General features: G+C 33.1%; 1 protein-coding gene across 1 annotated transcript; it reads right to left on the bottom strand.

Moving 5' to 3' along the window:
• Positions 1-13,524: 13,524 nt before the first annotated feature.
• Positions 13,525-15,462, bottom strand: LOC108322122 (zinc finger protein CONSTANS-LIKE 5). Its single transcript, XM_017554105.2, has 2 exons — positions 14,337-15,462; positions 13,525-14,244 (listed from the first exon to the last, which is right to left on the bottom strand). The coding sequence occupies exons 1-2, from the start codon at positions 15,075-15,077 to the stop codon at positions 13,867-13,869; spliced, it is 1,119 nt and encodes a 372-aa protein (XP_017409594.1). The 5' UTR covers positions 15,078-15,462; the 3' UTR covers positions 13,525-13,866.
• Between the last annotated feature and the right edge of the window lie 994 nt (positions 15,463-16,456).

Genomic DNA, 16,456 nt, shown 5'->3' with positions numbered 1-16,456 from the left:
GAAATTGTGGAGATTGTTAACATATCTTAAATTTTTTTAGTTTGTTCTCAAATCTAAAAGCTATATTCAAATAGAAGTACAATAAGTCTTAACTAGATTTATTCTATTTACTCATACATTATTTAAAAAAAAAAATACCTTATTTTAAGAACTTTTTATTGTTGATACCGAGTTCTAATATAAAAAAATATTATTCAACCGAGAGATACGATCTTTAAAAAAATTAATTTATGTATTCAAAATAATCTAAATCATTCAACAACAATAGATCTAGTTATACCCGGAAAAAAAAATCAGGGATATCTTAAAATTGATTTATTTTACCAAGATTAAATGAAATGACACGGAATTATTTCATTTTAATTAATGCTTTTCTGTAATAGTATTAACAAACTATTTGTTTAAAAAAAAACGAAATATTAATTTACATAATTCACTTTATATCAAATTAAATTATTTTTAAAAATATATTTAAACCTTAGTCTTTTACTCCTTAATTCGTTTTCCAATTAAAATTACCCATTTTACACCCGTTATGGATATCTTCAACAAAATAACTTTAAAATTTTATTGAAATAATTAACTTACAATATAAAATATTGTAAATATTATATATATATATATATATATATATTATTTTATTTTTTTAAAATCTCAAAATAAATAAGATTTTTTCTGTCGAGGTAGGAGATATTTGTCAGTGTACTTGTAAATGAAAATAACTGGTGGCAACCCAAGGCCAATCCTGCAAATAAAAATAAATAAAATGGAAGAGTGCATAAAACAAAGAAAAGACTGGACCACATGGAACAAAAGATGTAACCTAGGTTGGATTCTAGCATACCACTTCTTCTTTCATCGGGAACCGAATTGAGAGCACTATCAACTAATGCTGAATAGTAAGATAAATATAAAAGGTTGAAAATGAAGGAACGGATTTATCCAAAAACACAGTCCCTTCAATTCAATCTCATCTGGTTGGTTGTAACTTTCTATCCCATGGCAAAATAACCATTCTAAAAGAAGAAGAAACAGTTAGAAGCAAGAGTGGGAGACCAAACCCTAACATGCTATCTTTTACTAGATTTGTGGAGTCCTAACCCCCATATCAACATCTCCATATGTTACATGTTGCTGTCGGAAATTAATTACTTACTATGCATCCCTATTTTGCTTTACATCTTTATGCGTCCTTCATTGCAGTAGTGTTGCTGAATCATACGAGAAGTGTTGTGTTGTGCTGTGTCGTGTTGACTATGCATACATACGGTAACACTGTGGGGTCATCCGTAGAAGAGTTTAGTGGGGGTGATGATTAACATATGTTGATAAGTTTAATGGACCACACGCGACAGTGCTGCTGCAACCAGACAGCTGAGCCCACAAGGGGGTGGCTTGGGCGAGTGGCGCACGTGAAGGGGGTATGGGCCGGGCCCACTCTGTAGCCCATTTGACATTGACCCCACGTGGAACAAGTAACCGACACCTTTTCGTCTTCATTCTTCCATCCCTATTATTATTATTACTCGTATAAAACGCAGCCTCCCACTGTCCGTATCACTTTTCAGTTTTTTCAACACCAAATTAAATAAAAATGTTTTCATGCTAATAATTTGAATGATCCTCGTTGTAACCAGTTCCCCAAGAATGACACTTTCGCCTTCATTTCCGCGTCAACAATCTTGTTCTCAAGTAAATTTGTCTCAAATTAAACCAATAATATTTTTCAATGTATTAATTAATAGCGGAAAACGACATTTCACCTATAACTACTCTTAAAATTGTTGAAATTCGTCGTCGCTTTACGCTTAATTAATTAATTTGTGAAAAAAAATTGTTATAAGTAAAAGTAGAGAATAACTGGATATGTTTTAATTAAAAAAATTATATAACTTCTCTAAGAAATCACTTATTGGGAGAGAAGTAGTAGTGTATGTATATATACTTGAGCTTTCAAGAGTACTGGGATAAAAAGACAGAAATAAATATATTCTTTTATAGTTTCAATTTTGTTTCTATAGACTGCTGTATGGATAAATATCAAATTTAAATTGGAGGAACTATAAAGAGACAAAAATAAATATACTCTTTAATTGTTTCAATTTAGTTTCCATATTGTATATCAAATTTAAATTGGAGGAACTATAAAGAGACAAAAATTTCATTTTAATTTGATTAAGGATTATGTGAGAGTGAGATTGATATTCAACCTTGTATTGTTATTCTTCAAAATACTAATTATTAATTAAAATTGGGCTTAATAAATATTTTTTTTTATTTTTTCATTTTTATTTTTCTATCGTTAAAAAAATTAGTTAAATAACTCAATTTTACAAAATATTAATTTGTGATCAATATGCGCGTAAATACGTAACTTAAAATTGTCATTGTTTATTTGTATATAATTTTACCGTTTATTAAATGAAAAATAACTATAGTTACGTAGACCTTTAAAAATTGAGAATCTTAATTAAACCTTTTATTAATAATGAAACTAAAGAAAGTAAATAAATAAATATCAAATTTCTATTTTTTTGAGACTGTAACATCCCAAAAATACAGTGTAAAACCATAAAATAGAATGATCACATATAATAATATTACAGCTCAGTTCTTAAAAAAGATAGGACGTACGGTTAAGACACCTTACAAAAATAGCAGGGAGTTAAAATTGTACAAATGGCTACAATATATAGAACGAACGACTTATAACCCTTCCTATGTTGAACTGTCAAATCAAAAGATAAAGTAAACGAATGACCGAACGCTCCTACAGAAGAGTAGGCCAACAACTGATCGAGCGTCCTAAGGTTCGACCTTCACGTCCGTCTCTTCCAATGCTTCATCCAGCAACTCTTCTCCTTCTGCTCCCACCCACAGGGTGATCATCGCAATGACAAGGACGAACGGGAAACAAGATAAATCATTAATTCTTTCATGCAAAGCCTAATACTAGACTCTAACTGTCCGGATTGTATGAATTCTGTGTAGCTACGACGTTCGTGCACCCGGGTGATGTAATAACTGGGATACCCTCAACAGTTGTCACCCGAGGTTAGTCCTGTAACGTCCCGGCAACTCACAGGGACCGTTGACTGCCCCCACAGACCACCACCAGGCTTTCCAGTGTGCTTTGTCCTCACTCGCACACTTTCTGGGAAAACTTCCCAGAAGGTCACCCATCCCAGAATTACTCCAGGCCAAGCACGCTTAACCATGGAGTTCTTATGAGTCAGGCTACCGAAAAGCAAATGCATTTTGGTGATATAAGTAGCCAAATCAATTCCTTTAAGTTATCCTTCAACTGTATAGTCCCATACCTATACAGTCTCTAGATCCCTCTCATTCCGGTGTATGTTCGATTCGTCCATGTACCCCTTCCACCCGAAGCTGCCAGGAGCCGCTCCTTGTCTGTGCCCCCTGCACCATGCCTCTTGCACCGGCGTCACTCCCCGCCCTCGTCTCCGTGCCCGGGTGTCACAAGTCCTATCTATCCAAATTAACCATAAGGACTAGGACCTCCTGTCATTCCCACACATGACTTACCCTTCTCTACGTGAGAACGAGTAATCACGGAATATCAGGATGAACCGCCAGCTTAGCTTTATCCACATTCATACTTTACCAATTCCAATATCCATTCATGAGATATTCCTCTCCTGAATACTCTTTCATAACCAAAGTCATTTCATCCATATCATATTCCATCATCTTTCATTATTAAAACCTCAACTTAACCAATTTGAATGAAGATCCCGTAGGATACCAAATACCGAACGTTAGTTTTTAACCCAGAACAAGACTGAAAACTTGGAGTGGGAGTGAGACCGAGATATTTCCAACTCAAAACAGATCAAATCGAGAGAGTTACTCACTTGTTGTGAAAGGGACCAAATACAATAATACTTCTCAAAGACTAATAGAATCGAACGTTATTTTTCAAGTGAGCCAATTTAATAAACTGACTCTTGAGAGTTCAAACCGAACACCGTAAAGCCTAGGCCGAGTATTAAGACTTTAGGCCGAAACCAATTAAGACAGATACTGTAGGACATCAAATAATAGTACTTGACAAAATCATATGAAGAAACCGAACGCCAATAAATACTTAGTTTCTTAATGAGTTAAATATCAAGGAAATTGAATGTCAGTCGAAAACCGGGCACTGTAGAGAGCGAACGCTATTGAGTTTGGACGAACACTCTTATTATAAAGATAGATTATGGAAATGAGAATGAGCACCTGGTGTAAGACCGAGCACTTACTTAGTACGAGCGCTTGGTGTAAGATCGAGCACTACTTAGTACGAGCGCTTGGTGTAAGACCGAACACTACTTAGTACGAGCGCTTGATGTAAGACCGAGCACTGCTTAATTTATAGAATAAAGGCTTGATAAATATAAGATATCATTTAACTAATGTTCAAGAACAAACGAAATATACAAATACATATAGATATACTGAAGTTTATAATCAAATACCAATGAACAAATATCCTTGGTTGAACGCTTAAGTACAAATATTACAAAACGAAACGAAGACGCTAGTCTTCAACTAGAACTCTCTCCAAATGAAAGAATCCAGTTCCAACCAAGTCCACAAGAAAACCGAACACTATATCGAACGAGCGATGGTCTAATACCAAACACTTATTAAGAACGAACGCTTGTATAGTTGAATGGTCAATACTGACTCTCGACAACATCCTTACTCATTTCATGTCTTTCATTAATCATCAATACTTTTAAACAACATACCATATTTCATCATCAACCAAATCATCAAACACAATCTCATTCCAGTTTCTCATCTCTTATATTCATATACTCATACAATCAACAATGCAGTAACAACCATTTTTCATATTCATTCAGCAATCAATGAGCATGCATCCATTCAAAGTAAGAAACTAAATCAAATTATATAAGCTTCCATTACCTCTAAGCGTGACCGAACGTTCATAGAGGCAGAATACGGGTTCACCACTATGGTTTCTTCTACCCTTAAAGCTCACCGATTTCAAAACTATACCAGAGTAAAGGACCAACACACTATCAGAATTAAATATGAAAAGGTGATCAACTCAAGCAGCCAAAAACTAGGCTTGCATGCACAGAAAAACCACTCGGCTGAGAGAGATGAACTTGGCTGAGAGAGATGAACTTACCAGTCCAGAATCCGAAACTGATCGGTTCAAACGGACGCCCTCGACACTGGGAAAGTAGAAATGGTGCCTGAATGGTGATCGGAGGAAGGAAAGATGAGGATTTCTTAGAGAGAAGTAAGAGCTTTTTAGAAAGAAGGAGGAGAAAATGGTTTCAGAGATTTGGAGAAGAAGGTAAGCATGCAGAAGTGGCGTGAACTTTTGAAAACCTAGAATTTTACTCCTACCGTCATTAGCGAACGGCCAGCCTCCTGCTGCCACCTGTTTTCCAGTTCCAACCAAGTCCACAAGAAAACCGAACACTATATCGAACGAGCGATGGTCTAATACCAAACACTTATTAAGAACGAACGCTTGTATAGTTGAATGGTCAATACTGACTCTCGACAACATCCTTACTCATTTCATGTCTTTCATTAATCATCAATACTTTTAAACAACATACCATATTTCATCATCAACCAAATCATCAAACACAATCTCATTCCAGTTTCTCATCTCTTATATTCATATACTCATACAATCAACAATGCAGTAACAACCATTTTTCATATTCATTCAGCAATCAATGAGCATGCATCCATTCAAAGTAAGAAACTAAATCAAATTATATAAGCTTCCATTACCTCTAAGCGTGACCGAACGTTCATAGAGGCAGAATACGGGTTCACCACTATGGTTTCTTCTACCCTTAAAGCTCACCGATTTCAAAACTATACCAGAGTAAAGGACCAACACACTATCAGAATTAAATATGAAAAGGTGATCAACTCAAGCAGCCAAAAACTAGGCTTGCATGCACAGAAAAACCACTCGGCTGAGAGAGATGAACTTGGCTGAGAGAGATGAACTTACCAGTCCAGAATCCGAAACTGATCGGTTCAAACGGACGCCCTCGACACTGGGAAAGTAGAAATGGTGCCTGAATGGTGATCGGAGGAAGGAAAGATGAGGATTTCTTAGAGAGAAGTAAGAGCTTTTTAGAAAGAAGGAGGAGAAAATGGTTTCAGAGATTTGGAGAAGAAGGTAAGCATGCAGAAGTGGCGTGAACTTTTGAAAACCTAGAATTTTACTCCTACCGTCATTAGCGAACGGCCAACCTCCTGCTGCCACCTGTTTTCCACTCTCTGATTTCCATCTCTCTTCCTTGACATTTGGCTTCCACTCAAATGGGGTTTTTAGTGGGTTTTAAATGGGTTTTGACAGAGACTAGATCCCAGACTTTAAAAACTGATAATTTATTTTTAAAACAATTTAAAATATAATTTAATTGTCAACATATATCATAATAATCAAAATACATAAAGTTAAATACAACAATTAATTTCCTTAACTATCTCACATGAATTCATTAATTATATAAATTGTAAAAAGAAATTACTTATCACTTCTAATTACAATTCAATAACTTTTTATAATTATCACATTAATTTGCAGTGCAAGTAAGTCTAACCATACTAACAGAATATCTAATCCATTTTTCTTTATTGATCGACATCTTCACAAGAATCTGGTTAAGCATATATAAAAAACTAATACAACCTATGTTGTTCTTGGCCGGATACCTATTAGAAATTCAAGTATAAGTTTAAGTTTCACATTAAATAAAAAAATAAATAAAACATTATATAAAAATGAGAAACTCATTAACATATTTGTTAATATTGATCACAGTGTGAAAGTGATGTGGGTACTGTTAAACATAATGAAAATTATATATGGAATTAATCTTCCTTGTGTTAAACACATAGGGTTCTCTATTTATAATAGAAAAAAATATGGGATAAGCCCAAAATACAAATAATAAATAATAACAAACTAACTGAAAGATAAACTGAAAGATAAAAGATATAATATTTCTAACGCTCCCCCTCAAGCTGGAGCATACAAATTGTATGAACCAAGCTTGAAATAACTAAACTAGGTTTTGAACTAGATGATTTTTCTTCAAGAGTGAGACAATAAACACTTCAACTTCAACTTCAAAAGTGTGAACCAAGCTTGTGAAACTTCAACTTCAAAAGTGGATGAAGGAGAATAATGGAGAAGGAGGCAATAAACACTTCAACTTCAGAAGTGGATGAAGGAGAGCAGCGGAGAAGGAGACAATAAACACTTCAACTTCAGAAGTGGATGAAGGAGAGCAGTGGAGAAGGAGGCAATAAACACTTCAACTTCAGAAGTGGATGAAGGAGAGCAGCGGAGAAGGAGGCAATAAATACTTCAACTTCAGAAGTGGATGAAGGAGAGCAGCGGAGAAGGATGCAATAAACGCAACAGATCTGTGCGGCAAATACAATAAGAAAGGAAGAACAAGGCAAGAACAGCAATACAGAGGCGAAACCCTCTACGGCAAATTACGCAGAAAGAAGAAGGAGGTTCGAAGATACAGAAGCATGCGGTGAGAAGAAGACATATTTCGATGGCAGCAATGACTGCTCTTGAAGGTCTAAACAGAGAGAGGGAGGTCCGGTGATTCAGAGAAGGCAGTGGTTCGCAGGAGACTTGTCAATGATTCTGGGTGCTGAGATTTAAGAAGAAGAAAACTTGAATCTTATGAAATTTTTAGGGGCTGTCGGCAGACAGCAAAGACCACCGGAAGATATCAGAAATCCTGCTCTGATACCATGTTAAACATAATGAAAATTATATATGGAATTAATCTTCCTTGTGTTAAACACATAGGATTCTCTATTTATAATAGAAAAAAATATGGGATAAACCCAAAATACAAATAATAAATAATAACAAACTAACTGAAAGATAAACTGAAAGATAAAAGATATAATATTTCTATTTCGTGTTTAAGAGTCAAATAAAAAAATAATCAAAAACAAGGAAACAACGGCAATTAGATTGATCAATCAACAACGCCCAACTACAGGCATCAATCCAGTGGATGAGCCAAGACCAAGAGTTTGTGGGGACTCTCTTTAATCAAGGATATTTTATATATACATTATTTATAGATCTTTCAACAACACTCCCCTATTTATCTTTCTATTCATATTATGCAATGCACATTTAATGTTTTTACATCAATAAGATAAGATATGACTGTACTTTTTTTTATTTAATACTCCACCTTTTATAAAATACTCCTTTCACTTTAAAATTATTAAAAGTGATATCTTAGGCTAAACCTTTGAGCAAAGTTGAGCTCCGTTTTAGAGTATATTTTCTGTAGTAATTTTAAAAATATTTTTTTAATATTTACTAATCGTCATAAAACATGTATTTATATTGAAATTACAGATTACACCATATGCAGTGTATTTATTTTGTCGCTATTATATTAAAGTAAAGGTTTGTTTTTTGAGAATTTAAATAGTTGGAAACGATTTATTTGAATTTGAGGGCATCATTGGATCGATTTTCTCCCCAGCAAGACATTAATTGAAGTATGTGTATGTTTTGTTGGTGATACTATCACACACTCAATTCATTTCCAACTTCTTTTTCTGTTATTCCTTTTCACTTTTTTTTTCTCCTTCATTTCAAGTCGGGGATAAGAAGCATAAGAGTACACCACCAGAAAAAGTGCATTTTAAATATTTGCTACTTGTAATCTGTTTCCCGTGCTAACTCTGTCAAGGGACAGAAATAAAGCTCACGTATTTTCCGATTTTTTAGACTATATAAATCAATTAAAAAAATACATTAACTAAAATCACCTTTGAGAAAAAAATATACAAAACAGCACATTTCCCCCTATTTATGAATAAGAAATAAATACCCACACTCAATTTTAATATTCTTCCTCGATTAGTTTTGTTAATATTCTGAATCTAATCTTCGACTAAAAAGAAAGTAGCAATACCAACTATTTAAGTAAAAGATCGGGAGCTTCAATAGTTTACTTGAAAAGTCTTCAAAACGCGACTTAGAATTATTACTTTAGTTTAGTTACTAACTTGAATCGTATTAACCTATACAATTAATTATATTTTTTAAATTTTTATTAGTCTTACATTAAATAAATATTAGTAAAAAATAATTAAAAACTTTTTATTCTGATGTTAACAATGTAACGTTTGAGGACATCACCTTACACTTCATATTGTATTGTATTATATTATACATAAATATATTATAATTTAATTAAATTTGTAAGTAAACGAGGATCTCCAACAAGTAATAATTAGAAAGAATAATATATTCTTAATGTTATTTTCTCTGACATAATTACTATGATTATGAAGTTCCTGGCAAACAGAAACAAAATAATACAATAATTTAAATATTTGATTGGATTAATGTTTAGATTGTTATTATTCTTTTCTGATATCTTTGTGTTATGACATTTTGAGTAGGAAATGATTGTTTGTAATGATAAATAATGAAGAGAAGAATAACTTTCCAAACTTTGTCAAGGTGGAAGGTAACAACACCGACCTTCGTCTGACCTGTTACTTGCAAATTACATATTTATAATTTAACTGTCTCCTCGGATAACGCACAAGAATCACGTTTTTGTATGTGGAAATATGTTTGAAGGGTGTTTTTGGTAGGCTGTTAAATGTGGTTTGAGTATTTCTTAAAAAAAAAAAAAGGTTACATAATTTTATTTTCTCAATCAAATTTTCATTTTAGAATAGTTTATAAGTACATTGCGGCAAACATACATACTTATATTTAGGACAAAACTCACATAATATCGTATCTACTCTAGTGATGTATACTTTGTAGGAAATGTAAAGATTGGTCTAAGTTCTGTATTCGATGTATATGAAAAAATTGAATCAGACAAAAAATTTATAAATTTATTTAATAATAATAAATATGTGTATGATGTAGCTTCTATTACATTATGTATATCACAACTCACAAAAATAAAGGCAATTATTATATATTATTGTTGGTATTTAGATTATCTTTTGTAATTCTTTATTTTTATTTTAGATGTCACATTAATTTTTATAGAATCTCTTTACTCTGAAAATCGTTATATTTAAGACACGTTTGTCTTTCTAACTTTCTTTTATTCTTATTCCTCCTTCTTTCAATTCTTTCTTTTTGGGGGTTTGAGAAGAAGTTTTACTTCAGTATAATAAGATTTATAAAAATAATGTTTAATAAATAAAATTAGATATTTACTCATTTATTTATTTTTACTTATTTATTTTTATCCCTTTCCCTTTTCCTCTTTTTTCTCCATTCCTTTCCTTTCTTCTCTTTCATATTCTATCTTTATGTTCTTTTTCACTTTTGTTTTTCTTCTCCTCTCTTTATCTCTCTTTAGTTTCATCTATATCAATATTAATGCAAAATATAAATATTGCATGTTAAGTTAGTAAGCTTTAAAATATCTTGAATGATCATATATCTAAAGTTTGACTAATTAATATTTATCTTACTAAAAATTAACATCAAATTATATATATATATTAAAACACCACAAATAGTCAAACAACAATTTTATTTTTCTCTTCAGACACAGAATCATCACAAAGTTTATTCAAGATTATCAATTAGTTTTCAACTTATGGATAACCACCATTTCACCACAACAACTCAAATGTCAACATCATGCCATAATCTTTGCCTTTAAGGTTAAAGCATTACTAATAAAAAATGTATAACTTCTCCTATATACTTCATTGTTATCTCTAGAAATACTTCCACAAGTTTTTAAGTGAAGATTGCGCAAACATTTAACAATATCTATTCATAGAGGATTTCATTATATCCCGAGCATTTTAAGAACTTTTCTAGAATGTCATCTTAAAGTACTTTAGGATATTAAGGTCCTCAACACAATTATTCATCACTCCTTTAGATCTATTACCAGTGAGACTAATACTTGCAACAATTAATGCTTTGATAGAAAATAAATAAATAAATAAATAGAGAGATTAACCAAATCTATAGACATTGCTCATGTCCTTATTATGCCTCATACATCTCACGAAATGTGTCATATATAGGTTGATTATGATTAAAGTTAATTTTTGTCATGTAAGTTAACAGAGAAAAATAAAAATTGAACTAAATTATGGTAATTTTAAAAAGTATAAAATATTATTGAACATAAGATTTATAATTTAAAGAAAAAAATATTTATGGAAATTTATATCCTATGTGTCTTACCGTTTATGTTTTTATTTATTGTGATTTTTTATGAATAAGTATCTGACATATTGGTGAAACTCTTAGTGCAGGTGGTTGAACTTCCCTTTCCAAGTTGTGACCGAGTTGATCAATGTTGTTGTTATTATTATTCTCTTTATCAATTGCATCATAAATCGTCTGTGCAGGAAGTATGGGCTAAAAACAATCCACGAATAACACCATATTATATAATGAGAATGATGTCACCAAAGATGTGATAAATATATTTTATTAAAGAAAAAAATTGAATAAGGCGAAAAAATATTATATGCATAAAAAACTTGTTTGAACGAGGATTGATGAGGTAAATTGTGCAATAATCCTTATATCAAAACAATTGTTAAAAGCCATATTGACATATTACTCTTGACCAACATATTTGAAGAATAATGAATATGTTAATAAGTATATTAATAAGTACATTGTGGCGTGATTTGTTGATCTCTTGTGACTATGGATGAAAAAAAGAGAGGTACAAATAGATATTTGTAGATAAAATATGTAATTAATGGATATCTATAGTGTAATGAATATATATATAATTAATGGGTATGTTATGGTATTTTTAATTATTCAACTCTCAAATACATATTAACCATTTATTATTCTTAGTGAATTTTATGTAAATTTTAAAACAAAAACTGATTTAAATAAAATTATTGGTGAAAAAAAATATTAACTTTAAAAAAATTACCTAGAATCTAATTTTATGTTTATATTTTTTATTTGTAGTTGTTGTGGTAGTATATATGATAAAATATGTTAAATATATCTTTGCTTGTATTTTGCATTTTCACCCAAATGATTATGAATAGGTAAACTATATTCATAATAAAATATACAACTAGTTCAAAATAAATAAAGAAAATATCTATTTTATAAAAAGAAAAGTTATAACCATAAGACATTAAGATCATATAAGTTATAGAACTTTAATTTGCTTCAGTGAATGATTAATTAAATTAATTATAAATTTTATTTTACTCTTTTAATTTACACAACAAAACTTAACTTTGATAATTAACTTAGGTCTATATTAAAAAAACAAAACATTAAAAGTATTATCATCACAAATAACAAACGAGCAGTTAAATATTTTAACTTAAAAGAAAGGGTAAATTTTTAAACATTGTTTTTTCTTAAGTAGCACTAAAATGATTAAAATAATATAATTGGTCTATTAAAAAAATATTAAACATACTAAATTCATAATTTCATTTACATCTTTTTTTAGTGTTATAATAGTAATAAAAAAAGTCAAATATAAATGGTGTACCGTATATCCAAATGGGTATGGAAAAACTTACGGAATAAGAGCAACTGGACAAACGGTCTCAGACCATAAGATTTGAGTGTGATATTCGTTTATACTATATTAACTTAAATATCAAAGTATCTTTAACGGTATCCCTCCATATATAGTTTAGTTTAGAGTTCGTATATTAAGAATACGAAAATAATTGACTAACTGCGCTTGAGACAATGTATACATATGTGTGAATGAGTTTTTAATATAGATTCTCTATCCTACACCCCATAACAAATAATATTTTTCTTCTTTTATGTGTATTCTTCCTTCATTTTCTTCCTTTTGATTGCATATAATTTATTTTCATTTTTCGTTTATTAGATAAATTTATTTTGATTTCTTCTTGATAAGATAAATTATATTTACTGATAAAGGTGGAGTTAGGTAACAGGGGACCAGAACTTCTTTTTTCTTTCCAGTGGAAGAGAAAAAAAAATGCTTAAAAAATTAAGGAGTGACCATATTTTGATATCACGGAGTCCTTCCTGATTAACATTTAACTTATATTAACGTAAATATCGTTGATAACTGTATCAATCACTTAAACATCCATCAGTAGGTTAGCCCAACCAGTATATAGGTTTATATTTATTATTTATTTAATTATATTTTGATTTAAAAATAATGTATTGTTAATAATGTGTTTGGATTCTTCATATATGATTTGAAAATGCACTGTTAAAGTTATGATTTGGTAATATATAAAGTAAAAGATAATGAAGAAAGCAAAAGAGCAGAAATTAAAATGGTGAAACAATATTTACATAAGAGATTAAAGCAGGAGTAGTTAGGAAGGAATATGAGGGAATCAAAAGCTGAGGGCGTATGGAGCGTTAAAAGAAGAAAGGGTTTGATGACAGTGAAATAAAGAAGTGATTTATATATATATAAGTTGGAAATGGCAGCCAATAGGAAGGGGGAAAGAGATCCGTGATCAGGGTGATAGAGAAAAGAGACTTTTTTATACTAAAAAAAAGACAGCAGGGAAGGTAAGGCAGTGAAAAGAGTTTACAGTACAGATTCTAATGCTACACGAGGTGAAGACGAAGATGCAGCCCCTTTAAAGTTCTTTAGAAAAAAAAAAAAAAGTAAACGGGCTTTTCTCCTCCATCCTAATGAAACAACCTTCCCCGTGGCGTTCCAGGTAAGAATCACGTTCGTATCGATTCTTCACCTTTTTCCCTAATAATCAATCCCACAGAATCACTAATCATTATTCTAAGATTTCCCAACACTAGATTCATGCACCATCCCGTCATCGTTTCCTCTTTTATACCAATAACTAAAACGACGGTACCACGCCGTATGGACTGTCCAGCATCAGCGACGCAGCGCCTGGACTGTAGAGACGCTCCACATCAGAGTCAATTTCTGCTCGCTTCGCGAACCGCCCTTTTATCCTGGGTCGGGTTTCCGCATAAGCCTTCCGCGATGCGTATCGAATGGTTTTCTCGAACTTTCGGTTCTTCCTCTTCTCTCTGTATCGCAGCACCCTCGCTTCACGATCCATCCCACACAACTGCGTCGCCCCTTGCCCTCCACTTACTCCTGACAAACCAATCCCACTCGATTCCGAACTGTTCCGACCAAACGAGTACGACATCTCCGACACGGTGTTCCCGTCCGGCACCACTCCAACATCAAGCGATGACGACGAAACCTGTTACATAATTCAATTCTCCAGTCAATTCACTGGAAGACCAAAAATTTATACATAATATTTCAAATTTGTTACTGGATGGTAGTACTCACGCTTTGGCTAAGAGACTGGGATGGGTAATTAAAGGAGGAAAGTTTGGTGCGGCAAAAATCGATGTCGAAACAGCTTTCTGATTGTTGGTGGTTATTGACGAGGGAAGGAGCGAGGGAAGGTTTGGTTTGAACTGGAACGACACTGTCGTTTCCGGAGTTGTTGTTGTGGAAGGAGTTTGAGTAATCGAAGTCGAGGAAGGGGTCCATTTCTGAGTAGAAGATCTCCTTGGACTTGATGTCAGGGGCGTCCATGAATTTCGACCCGAAATTGGGGTTAGGGATGAGCCAGGCGGCAGCGTCGGGGTCGTCGGGTGCGAAGGCATCGGAAGCAGCGGTGGCGTCGTCGGAGGGGACGATGAAGCCGAAGGAGGCGGCGGCGGAGGCCTTGACGATGGATTCGGCAGAGTCGAAGAAAGGCTCAACGGGGACGCGGTCGTGGCGGCGCGCGAGGGGGTTGGCAGAGTGGATGTCAGAGTCACACGTGATGCAGAGGGCGGCGGCGTCAGCCTTGCACGTGACAGCCGCGGGTGCCTGCTCGCAGACCTCGCACATCCAGACGCGCTCGTGGCGCGACGCCAGCTTGTTGGCGCAGTGAATCTTGGAGTCGCAGGCGATGCAGAGAAAAGCGGAATCGGGACGGCAGAAAAGCGCCGCCGAAGCCAACTTGCAGGAGTCACACGGCTTTGGCGGCACGGTCCAGCCGCTCCTGAACCCCTTCAAGCCTCCTTTTTCAATTCCCATGGTCTGAACAGAAAGAAACAGTTTTGAAAAACGCGGCTAATCTAACGGTACTACTCTTTCAATTCCCAACGAGGAGTGGAATGGAATAGAGTTAGAGCGACCTAAACGTGGAGACGAGTGTGTAAGTTGATTTCTTTGGGTGCGGTTTTTCTATTATCTATATTACTCACTGGTCGCAGAGAGGAAATCTAGGTGATAACGAATCAATGCGGGACACGTGGTTCACTCTTGGCCACATAAATGGTTCGCTCAGACCAACAATATTAGAATAGATATGTATTGCGGAGTAGTAGTTGTCATCGTGTTGTGTCTGTGCCGACGTGGGCCCGTCACGGACATTAGATGCAATCACTATGCTTTTTTAACATTTTTATTTCTTACTAAAACAACGCAACGGAGTCAAGAGGATAATTTTCTTTTTCAAGCAACCCTCCTCTTATGATAAATATTCTTCTATTTATAATTTAAAACATAATTTTGACTACTTTTACATCATCGATTAATAGAATATGTTAACAATATAATTTTTTAAGATAATACAAATTTGTCATGTATGGTAATTAATGATTAAATAACTGTGTGGAGTTATTTTACAATATAAAAGTTTAATTTATTTTTTATTTTATCATAATTTAATGTGTATGATATTGCTATTTTTCCATAATCATTTTAATGATATAAAATATTCATATTTATTTCATGATAAATGTATGGAAACTAAAATCTGTAAACACATATATTATGTTTGCCCTTCCATCGTTAATGAGAGCCTCATATCCAACCATCGAAATATCAGAAGACACAATTGGGAAGGGGAGACATGTTAAAGTTGGCACAAATAGCCAACAGCAAACCCACGTGGGTAAAACAAGATATATGAGAGAGAAAATGGAACAATTTTAAGGTATTGACTTAATTGGTATTTTGTTTGGTATGTTATATATCAAATTTCTTCTAAATTGATGCTAATTTACTACTAATAGATATTAATTGGTGGCTCATATTGTACCAAATGAAAAATATTTCGTCAGAGTTGTAAACTTCGAACCATCTCCTATGCTAATTACTTGAAGTATTTTAATTTGTGGCTTACACTTTCATACGATTATTGACAGAATTTTGAAGTGACACTTTTAGACTCTATTATAGAAATAAAATGTTTTGAGATTTGGAAACAGACAATAGCCCATTATATATGTATTCATCTCATGTGAATTATGAAAACTTGCTTTCTAAACCGTAAAGAATCGAGAAACAATGTAGTAGTCAAACATTAACCTAAGATGCGGCCTTTACTTCTATATAGAAATAGGAATGGAATGTTCTACATAATTAAACACTTATTTTAAGCGAAGTTGTTCGCAAACATCGGATATAAA

This window comes from Vigna angularis, chromosome 1 (assembly GCF_016808095.1).
Source record: "Vigna angularis cultivar LongXiaoDou No.4 chromosome 1, ASM1680809v1, whole genome shotgun sequence".
Classification (NCBI taxonomy): Eukaryota; Viridiplantae; Streptophyta; class Magnoliopsida; order Fabales; family Fabaceae; genus Vigna; species Vigna angularis.
This window is presented reverse-complemented; position numbering and strand designations above follow the sequence as displayed.

Coding starts and splice junctions, on each gene's coding strand:
- LOC108322122 (XM_017554105.2), bottom strand. CDS start 15,077: ATGGGAATTGAAAAAGGAGGCTTGAAGGGGTTCAGGAGCGGCTGGACC. Junction 14,245..14,336: donor CCCAGTCTCTTAGCCAAAGC/GTGAGTACTACC, acceptor ATTATGTAACAG/GTTTCGTCGTCATCGCTTGA.